Source organism: Spinacia oleracea, chromosome 2, assembly GCF_020520425.1.
Source record: "Spinacia oleracea cultivar Varoflay chromosome 2, BTI_SOV_V1, whole genome shotgun sequence".
NCBI lineage: Eukaryota > Viridiplantae > Streptophyta > Magnoliopsida > Caryophyllales > Amaranthaceae > Spinacia > Spinacia oleracea.
In genome coordinates, this window is record NC_079488.1 from 108,263,324 (window position 1) to 108,274,570 (window position 11,247).

An 11,247-nucleotide genomic window follows, 5' to 3' on the forward strand; every position below is an offset into this window, starting at 1 on the left:
GAAACCCGACCTGAAAAAAATGGTAATCAATTTTAACCCGATGGTGTATGACCCGAACTCGAACCCGACACCCGACCGAAAGATAACCGATAACCCAACATATCTGAGTGAACAATGATCAGATTCCGATTCGATACCCAACAAATTGACAATTACCTTAACCTGATTTTTACCACATAATCTGATAGTGACTCGACCTGTGCAGTAAATATTTTACGATTGAATATTTTGAGATGACCAAATCAGTTATTAGTCGATCTTAACTTGTGTTCGAGAGTGAACCCAACCTGAATTTTAACCTACCCAAAAATTATTCGATCCGAACTTGACCCCAAATCCGAGATTAACTGTTACAAACCCAATTATATAAGACCCAAACCCGAAATTGAACCCGACTCGAATATGATTCGACCCAGACCCGACTTGTACCCGAAATGAAAAAAGCCCGACATAACCTGACCGAAAACCAACCCAACCGAACCCGACCTACACCCGAATAATAAAGTGACACAAAATGACCCGACCTGTTTATAACCCGAGACCCGAAATGATTCGACCCAAACCCAACCCGATGACGTGTTTTGACAGCTCTAGACAGGAACAGTACTCGAGTTAGTTGCCGAGCCGAGTCCTTGTAATTGAAAATTTGAAATGTTACATAATCTAGTATGTTCTAGAATTCTGTAGTATCGACGGATGATTGATCCAACACTATAAACCGACCCCACAAAACCCTTCAACAATCTCTCATTTCCATTTTCCCCCCATTTTCTTTCTCCTCTCCCCAAACTCCGATCATTTTCAGATGTCGTCCGCCGGCGTAGCGGTTGCGCCACCGCAATCCTACTTCTGTTACCAATGTAATCGTACAGTTACTCTAACACCAACGCCCAATTCCGATCTCTCTTGCCCCAATTGCAGCGGTGGTTTCCTCGAAGAATTCGATTCTAATCCCCAATTTCCTCAAAACTCTAACCCTAATCGCTTTTTCGCTTCCTCCGCTGTCTACCCCGATCCTTTCTCACTCTTCGCCGACCCTTGGTTGGCTCCTTCCTTCACCGCCGTCTCTCGTGGACCCGTCACCTTCTCTTCCACAACAATCGACCTCCAAAACCCTAGGAACTTCTCTTCTTTTCTCTCCCCTCCTTCCCCTTCTCCTACCGCTTTTAGTCCCTTCGATTTTCTACAGAATTATCTCCAGAATCTTCGTGAAGGTGGCGCAAACGTCCAATTCGTCGTCGAAGGCAATCAGGGTGACCCGACCCTTCGCCTTCCAAACAATTTCGGGGACTATTTCTTGGGTCCGGGTCTTGAACAGTTGATCCAGCAGCTCGCTGAGAATGATCCGAATAGACATGGAACTCCCCCGGCTTCAAAAGAGGCAATTGATGATCTTCCAAATGTTGTAATCACTGCAGATGTTGTGAATTCGGACTCCAATTCTTGTGCAGTGTGTATGAATGAATTTGAGGTTGATTCGAGTGTGAAACAGATGCCCTGCAAGCACTTGTTTCACTCAGAGTGTTTGATTCCTTGGCTTCAGCTTCACAACTCTTGTCCTGTTTGTCGGTACGAGTTGCCCACCGAAGACCCGGATTACGAGAATCGAAGACAGGGTGGGAGCACTGAGGGATCATCGGAAGGTGGGACTGGTGGATCACAGGGAGAAAGTCGTAGTGGCGAGAGGAGGTTTAGTATTTCGTTGCCATGGCCTTTTAGGATGTTTGGTAGCTCTGAAGGGAATAACAGGGGTTCGGGAGCTCAGCAAGGTGGTGCTGGTGGTGGTAATAGTTCGGAGCCAAGCCATGAAAGCTTGGATTGAAATTGAGAAAGGTATAAATTCTATTCTCCTGCATTGCAGTCTTTGGCTTTGTGGTAATGTGTTTTTACTGAATTTTGTGAATTTCATTGATTAGTTGTGTAGAGTGTAGGGAATTTGTAATGGATGATAATCGTTGGTTAACTTCTATATGGGTTTATGCTTAGAATACTGGCTTTTTCAGTTGTCTTGGATTGATTTCTTGTCATGTATTGTGGTGATATGTGAAGGAGAATACCTTTTATTAATCACCTGAAGACTAACTAATTATGTGAAGTTATGACTTTGAGCTTGCTGTTTTTAGTCCCTTGCTATTTATGTAAAGAAAGTTGTATTGAAATTGTGGGTTGTGATCTTTCTGATCACTTGGGAGCATTCAGATAGCTCTAACTGACCACCCTAAGGGCTTGTTTATTCCCATAGGAAGTGGTAATTCAAGGGGAATTATTTTCCTTGTTAAATTCCTAGGAATTTCCTTAAATTGTTTGATTGGCAATATGGGAATTAGAAATTCTCACAAATTTTGATTGACTGAGGGGGGCAAGTTAATTTACTTCCTATATTTTGTAGGAATTCCCGCTTCCCATGAATTTCAAATTCACCCATTTTACATTTTCATGTCTAACCAAACAACTATCCAATCTATACATTCCCATGAACTTCCACTTCCACCATTTTTAAATGTCAACCAAACAACCCCTAAGTCTCTTCTAAGTTATAAGCTAGTCGCACAAACCATCATTGTAATTTGCAATCACCTCAAGAGTCAAGGCCATCCCCCCTGCCTTCGGATCTTCATTCGAGGAATCGAGGCTGTCATAGATTCGTAGGTGCTACTATCAACTGCATCCTCCTAAATAAGGGTCTGAACCTGTCCTTTACCCTTTGGTTCAGATTGGGCCACCAAGGTTACAAAAAATCTTAGATCTGGCCAAGAAACAATAACTTACGTTGCGAGTTATCTACACCAATTTTGAACTTATGACTCTTAACATGGAAAGTAGTCAAGTAAGAAAGGAATGGATTGCTTTTGTTGACTGGGAATTTATAGATTGGATGAAATTTTAGTTATTTCTTTTCATAATTTAACATGATTTTTTTTAATGGAATACAAATTTACAATGCCATTGTAGTCATTACATCATCAAATCATTAGTGGTTAACGTGGTGACTAAAGCATTGAGATCAAGGATTCAAGGGTGTAGATCTTATAGAATTATTGTACATGAAATTTGTAGCTTTATATGATTTCCCATATGTCATTACAGAATTTTCCGTTTAAGTATGTTCAGCTTTACGTCATTATATGGCCGAAGATAAAAGTAAAGCTATCTAGACTGTTTCCGTCATTTAAGGAGATCGATCAAATTGCCTCTCTGCCTTGACATGTGTTTCTGGATCAATCTTTCTCCACTCGTTGTCCGTTCTTGGATGCCCATCATTTGGCTTCTTCGTTCCTCTTCCCTCTTCTCCTCAGCAGATTTGACAGACACCTTTTGGGAACTGAGGGAGCTGTTTGAGCTCCACATCTTAGATGCCTGTTCTTCCCTTCACCCTTCTGACCTTCTCCCGTATAACCCTAGAGCCACTTTCGAAATTGACCATCGTAGGTAGATGTAATATAATGCATAAACTGAAATTAGAAAGAAGGAAAAGAGATTTTTGGGGAAAATGATAGTCGATTGTAATTGATACATGTAAATCACCAACCAGAGATTCAATCCAAGATTTCAAGCCTTCAAGTGGCTGTTCCTTTCTAAGCAAAAGCTAAAAAAGGACGAAACTTCTCAGTAATGTTCATCATGATCATCCTCTAACTGACCTCTATATCTAAATGTAGTTGCCTTCCTCCTCAATCTTCGACAAGGTATGTAGCAAAGCTTTTGTTTACTCGCTAAAACTCTTTGGACCTTAAGAATAAGAAGAAGCCTATGGTTTTTCCCTAGAACACCCCTTCCCGATGCAAGACTTGTTTTTTTTTTTTAGGCTCTATCATCCCTTTGTGTATGCAGTCCTTTAGCTTCACCGTGCTGTGACCTGCTGCCACCCAAACGCTAGGCTAATTTTAGACTTAATACATCCCTTTCTTGACATTTTTGCCTCATTATATGATTATAGATCAAAAAATTTGGCAGTTGATCATTGTGTTCGTGTATTGTTCTAATTTAACAGTAATAGTTTTGTTGCAGGTGTATGGCCAGATCTGTGTGATTTGATTATGTCATTCATGAACTCATTTTTTGCGAGACAGAGGAAGGTGCAGCGCTATATGGACATAAGAAATATACAAGTATGTTAGAAACCCATCACACTTCGGGGTTAGAGTTGTAGGAGATATATTGGTGGAGATGGACTAGTACTATTGGGGTATCGCGGTGCTCTTTTGGTTATGTACAGATTCGTTTTTTTGGAATCAAAATTAACCTTTTATTAAGGTTTATGGGTACGTATGATATGACGCTAACAATGATATTTTTGGTGTATGTAACAAAAGTACCGAAGTATTTGCTTATTGATAGTATCATCATATGGTGAATTGTCACTAGATAAATTTAATGCTGGTTGTGGGCTGCATCGAGCTCGTGTGCCTCGAGGGCGGGGCAGGTCTGACCCCACGAGCTATAGAACGGGCCGAATGTAAGGGCTTCCGTGTTTGATAGCCTAAATTCATTTTAGTGTAATTCTTATTAAGGTTGCATGAACCAAAATCAAATTCCAGAAAAGTTTTCCCTAACTCCCTATATCTTATGTTTACTCCCTATGTGCTACAACAGTGTTCACTGAAAACTGGATTGAATACGGAGTTTATTTTATTTTTTTTCATCAATTTGCCATGTCACATTGACGGGCTGTTTGCAATCTGTTGATAAAATTGCCAATTACTTTTGAGCCCAATGGCCAGCTCTAGTACAAACTTATCATGATACAAGTGCTAGCCTATTATCGTCCATATTCTCTTTGTAAGCGCATGATCTGTCAAAGTCGACTAAACTTACTAGTTGACTGTCGAATTCGACTAAATTTACTTGTTGACTGACACAAGTATGGAGAACTTTAAGTCAAATTTGACACAAGTAATAAATTAGATAAGAATAATGTTAGAGAAGTAATTGAGAATAAAGAAATTTTTTCCCGTTTATTTTTGTTCTTCACTTTTGACATTTTACTCGTTTATTAACGATTAATTATTGTGCATTGAGATTTATCTATTTTTTTATGTGAACAAGAAGAAAAATTGCATTTATTTATAATGTGTACATTCTTATCAAAGTGGAAAATTGTGAAAATTTTTATGTCCCAATAAAGAAGTATAATAGATTAAATAATCAAATGAATTTAGGTCCTATTTTGTTCAACTTATTTTGACTTATTTTAGACAAAATAAGTTAAGTTAAGTTCAGATAAGTTCAGTTAAGTTCAGTTAAGTTCAGATAATATAAGCTTGGCAAAAATAATTTTTTTTTAGAGATTTTCACACACAAATAAGTTTATTTCAGACAAAATAAGGTTTTTACTGATAAAATAAGTTCAGGTAAATTTAGTTAAGTTCAGATAATATAAGTACAGTCAAAATAAGTCCAATAGAAAGAAGCCTAATTGGTTAAAATAATTATTTGACACAAAAAGAAACGAAAGGGTTAGGAAGTAAACAACAAAAAGAAATGGAGAGAGTAGGAAAAAAGAACAAGTTGGGGTCCAAAAGTTAATAAAAATAAAATATTTATTTCCGCAGGAAAGTAGCACAAAGAAGTATGAAATACGGAGTAATAAACAAATGGAGAGTTAGTATAACAGTTCCTAAAAATGAAATTGAAATTAAAAAAATGGCTGCCAGTAGTAATTGTAACTTCTAGAAAAAAGATGGAGGGATTACTATTTCGTCCCTGAAAAATTGTCTCATTTATCTTTTTACAGTCTCTAATATATAACTTTAAATGTAAATATTTTTAATTCTACACGTGTAAAAATTATAAAAAATTGATATTTCAAAAGTAAATATTGAAAAAAATTAACAAGACCCTACATGATTTATAAATTTTACCGCTAATGAGAATATGTCAAAAAATTTCAAAGTTTGATCCAGAAAATTGCAACGCGATAATCTTTTAGAGATAGAGGGAGTATTTTTAGTATACTTAACTTAATGAGTACTACCTCCGTTTCAGAAAGTTCTTTACGCTTTGAAAAATGTGTCCAAAGTATGAAAACTTTGACCGTAAATTCCCACTATTATATACATTAAAATGTTACATGTAAGATCTTGTTAGATTGGTCTCGTTATTCATTTTGAGAATATTAATTTTTTATAAATTTTTTCCATACAAAATTGGATATAATAACGGTCAAACATTGCACCGGAGTCCGTGCAAATAGTAAGTGTAAAGATCTTTTTGAAACGGAGGAAGTACAAGAGTACTGGAAGGCACATGACATGGCCTGGTGCAATCACGCAATATACAAGTGGATTAATCTCAAAAATTTAATTATCTATTCTAATCTATTTGCTTTGCTCTTCTGTGCCCTATTTAATTTCTCTGGTGAAATGTACTGCATCTAATTAGTTTTTAGTTTCAAAAGGTCTTGTGCGCACAAGGTGTACAACAAATTTATTGTACACCAAGATAACTTTACCCTTTTTTTTTTGTAACTTTAACCTAATTTTGATTAACTTTTATATTAGTGAAAAGAAAATTGATAGATAAATATTTTAAAGGGTTAGATGATTAATTTTATACCTTATTAGTTATTTTGAAGAAATAAGTTTTACTAAAATGAAAAAATTTATCATTGAAAAATAGATAACTTTTACATATATATGCTTAACTTTTACTCCGGTGTACAATATTTATTGTACACCCATTGTAAATAAGAATTTGTGTTTTCGTTTTGGGGCAAATGATACACCCGGTTATACTCAAATCTGTATTTTGTAAGGCACAATCAAAGATATTTTTCGTTCATTTATTCATATAGAGGAAAAATAATTAAATAGGCCAAAAAGAAAATGAATACATAGTCTTATTAAAAATACCTTATAAAGTATCATCACCAGGAGTACATCACTTGTATAATAAACATTCTTCACAAAAGTTAACAAAAAGAATGTTTATTATATCGTAATGGTACTCCGTTTAACGAAATGATACTTTCTTTTTTAAAATGGTACATGTTATTGACCAAAAGCTTCTATAATGTGTTTTGAAACAAATCACAACATGCCGCTACGACGCTCCCGTATAATAACTTGTATAATAAACATTCTTCACAAAAAAAAAATTGTATAATAAACATTGTTTGCCTTCTTCTCCACAAAAAGATAATGAAAAAGTACATGGGAGTAATTTGGATGAATAGTAAATAACGTTAGGCTGTACGGACATGGACCCTTGCCTGTGAATAGTGATGGTGTTCACATAATGGAGAAGGCAAGTTGATGTTTTGGATGGGCTCCAGCCTCCCATATATCTATATCTATACTAATATATTAAAAGGCGTTGTGAAAAACGTCTATGTGTCACGTAATACTCTACCCTCATTATGCCACATCATACACTTGTCAAGTGTTATGTCTCATGCCATGACATGGACAACCAAAAATTAACACAATGAGGTTCGAACACCAGACCTCAAGTGTGGATGATAGCTCTCCTTACCATCTTAACCAACTACCAATTGTGGTTTATATCTTTACATTAATTTATAAATAAATGTTAAATGAAGTCTTAAACAACTAATTTTTTACGTGACTTTTTAATTTCTATGGACTATTTTAGAAAAATGATAATAATTAAAGCGTTATGACAACCATGAAGAAAACATATTATGTCATAAGTCTCATAAGCATCAACTATAGGAGTGCCCTGTATAGCTGCATATATATCTAAAAATTGGTGTTAAGTAATTTGACGCACTTAGTTCCACGAGAAAAAAAAAGTATAAAAATTATATGATGATCTAATTGAAAAATTACTTAATTGGCATGATAAATGACATAGTGTGTCTGTGTAGTTGACGAAATTAATACATGTTTTTCACTCAGCGCAATACAAGTACTTTGGTCAAATATTGAGTTCAAGAAAAATCTAAAATTTTAACTACTCAATGTAGCAACCGGGGCATCGCCCGGGCCACACACTAGTTCAAGTATTAAAACATGACATGTTGGCCAACCATTTGCCACATTATAGTACCTGCCACTTTTATTTCGCAGAAAGCCAATAGATTGGAAATTTAAATTACAATCAATCTCCACATGAAAATTCTTCCTTCATTATGGACTTTTGGTATAATTTATTTTGTGGTTGTCAAAAACTAACTCGATCAAGAATTAAATTTTGAAGCGGAGTCGAAAAATAATTTATACACATTCGAGTTGTATATGTTATGTATATGATGCCTAGCACAATTCTTTACTATGTATTCAGTATGAACGAAACGATTCCACCAAATTCGTAACTGATCATAAAATTATCTTTTGACCTTTTCAATAATTTTTTTTTTTGTGCAAATGAGTCACAAGGGCGGGGATGAGAATCGATCACAAGATCATCTGGAACCGGGATGGAAGTTCTAACCAACTGAGCTATCCATTACTCTCACCTTTCAATATTAAGGCCTTGTTTGGCAAATGGCTTTTTGATGGCTTTTTGGTTGGCTTTTGGCTGTTGGCTTTTTAATCTGGTCAAACAGCCAAAAAATATGTTTGGTAACTGGCTTTTTATCTTGCTGAAAAGCCAGCTTTTCCGCCAAAAATGAAAAGCTAGTAACACTAACTTTTTGGAGTTGGCTTTTGGCTTTTCACTATCTAAATTACTTTTTTGTCTTTATTTTTTTACTAATTAACTAATAGTTAATAATTAATGATTAATAATTAATAATTAATAATTAACAATTACCAATTAACAATTAACAATTAATAATTAACAATTAACAATTAACAATTAACAATTAACAATTAATAATTAATAATTAATAACTAATAACTAATAACTAAAAGTTAATAATTACGGAGTACTCCGTATTAATTAATGACTAATAACTAAAAGTGAATAATTAATAAATAATTAGTTATTAATTAATAATAATTAATCATTAATTATTAATGATTAATTAATAAATAATTAGTTATTAATTAATAATAATTAATCATTAATTATTAATGATTAATTAATAATTAATAATTATTATTAATTTATTATTATTAATTATTAATTATTAATCATTGATTATTAATTATTAGTTATTAATTATTACTCCATAATTATTAATTAAAATAAAAATTTATTAATACTATTGCATAAAGTAATTTATTTTTAAATTTATATTTTATTTATTTCTAATTACGTTTTACTCCGTACATAATACAAAGTATGTATTGAAAAATGAATAAAATACATTAAATGTCCTTAAATGTCATTTTACATAGCTACAGCCAACAGCCAACAACTGATTTTACCAAACATATTTTTAACCAATCCATAGTCAAACAGCCAACAAAAGCAGCCAACTTGAACAGCCAGTCAAACCAGCCAAGTAAAACAGCCGACAGCCAACAGCCAACAGCCAATTGCCAAACAGGGCCTAAGTCTGTATAAAAACATTTTCAATTTACATTTCGATCTTGGGCATTTATAACAGTTCCAAAATATGGTCAAAATTAGTAAAGATATACAAAATGAACAATTTTTATGGACCGAACGAAATATATCAGTTAAAGAACAATGTCTAGAGTTCTTTAACTAATCTTGGACTAGTTAAGAAATAATCTGAAAAGTCAAATTTAGGTTAAGCGCGCTAGAACGCACCGCGCGTGAACCAATATTCCTTAGCCTCATGGTTGATGTCCCATTGTCCCTTATATGTTAGAGGATCCGCTGGATCCCACTATTTTAATAGATTGAAAAACGTGAGAGGAACTACTAATAGAAATAAAAATGCTCTTAAATGTACAATACACCCATGTACACCTAAGAATTTTTCCCATGTTACATTCTTGTCTGTACTGTGTAACTGGATATACCTAATTTTTTTTTTTTTTTTTTACTGTTTTACATCCTTATCCAAGGTGTGCAATTAAAATTTGATGCTAAAGCAAGATAAAATGTTTATGGACTACTAGTGGAACTATTACTTAAGTTATTGTGCTCTTAGCACTAAAAAAGACAATTCCTAGTAGAAATGGTTGAATTATTCTTATCTTCTAGCTAGAAAATGTAGTTAATTACGGAGTATATGTTTTACTTCTCATCATATATGAGTGATATGAAAGTCCTTGAGATTTAACACAACTATAGGACCTTGTGCAATTGATCTCATTCTTGTTTCACAAACTATATCGGCACATGGGGCCATGGGGGGATCTTTGAAAGTGTAAGGATGATCTCTCGAAATTTCATTAAAGAAAAAACTTACAACGTTCCTTTATTATTGTTTTTTGAACAAATAATTAACATGGAGTACATCATTTTGTCAACAAAGTATACATTACGTTATAGAAAGTTATGTTTAGATGCAATTTTTGAATGCTACCTACTTCATACTACGTACGTAATACTTAGTACTACCTCCGTTTCAAAATGATATTTACAGTTACTATTTGCACGGACTCAAATGCAATATTTAACTAATAATATATCTAATTTCGTATGTGAAAAAATTATAAAAATTTGATATTCTGAAAATACATCCCGAGACCAATCTAACAAGATCTTACATGTGACGTTTTGATGTATATAATGGTGAGAATTTACGGTCAAAGTTTTTATACTTTGGACACATTTTCCAAAGCGTAAAGAACTTTCTGAAACGGAGGTAGTAGTAAATAAGTAGAAGTAATTAGGAATTTTACTAGGATTTGTGCACCCAGTCACAACTCACAATCAACGCCATACTCGTCCCTTGGATCACGAATACTATTGACCTGAGGTTAAAAGTACATTAACCAAATATAGAGAAGCTAAACGTTTAAAGAATCATCTTAAACTATGATTTATTTGCTCCCATTACGAGAATGAGAGGTAGAATATTGAAATTTTGAAACATTCTCCTTTTGAAAAGAATTAAAAGAATGTCACATCTTCCTCTCTAATACTCTCTTATACTACAATTTTTTTCCTCTATTCATCTCTCATTTTCACAAATATATTCTACGTATATTTTTTTTCAATAACTTTGGAAAACTATTTAATTTCCTCCTGGAGTTTATGTTGAAAATTATTTTCCATGCAAAATCATTTTTTTTCAAATGTTTCCGATTAAACAATTTGAGCCTAATTAAGTTCATTACTTCAATTCACTACTTAGAGCATCTTCAACGGTAAGATAATAAATTTTGGACTAGTATTAAAAATAAACCCTAAAGAAGCCCCTCTCTCCTCACTCTCCTCTTAACTCTAGTCTCCATGGATAATTTCCGAGGAACTTTCATC

The 11,247-nt window shown here is 33.9% G+C and overlaps 1 protein-coding gene across 2 annotated transcripts; it reads left to right on the forward strand.

Annotated features, from left to right (window-relative positions):
• The first annotated feature begins 690 nt into the window (after positions 1-690).
• On the forward strand, positions 691-4,370 carry LOC110782163 (E3 ubiquitin-protein ligase RING1-like). Of its 2 annotated transcripts, none has more exons than XM_021986278.2 (2): positions 691-1,833; positions 3,998-4,370. In XM_021986278.2, the coding sequence occupies exon 1, from the start codon at positions 806-808 to the stop codon at positions 1,820-1,822; it is 1,017 nt and encodes a 338-aa protein (XP_021841970.2). In that variant the 5' UTR covers positions 691-805; the 3' UTR covers positions 1,823-1,833; positions 3,998-4,370. The 2 variants fall into 2 exon arrangements, with proteins under 2 accessions (XP_021841970.2, XP_021841969.2); XM_021986277.2 differs by having other exon boundaries at positions 698-1,833; positions 4,009-4,370.
• Positions 4,371-11,247: the final 6,877 nt, after the last annotated feature.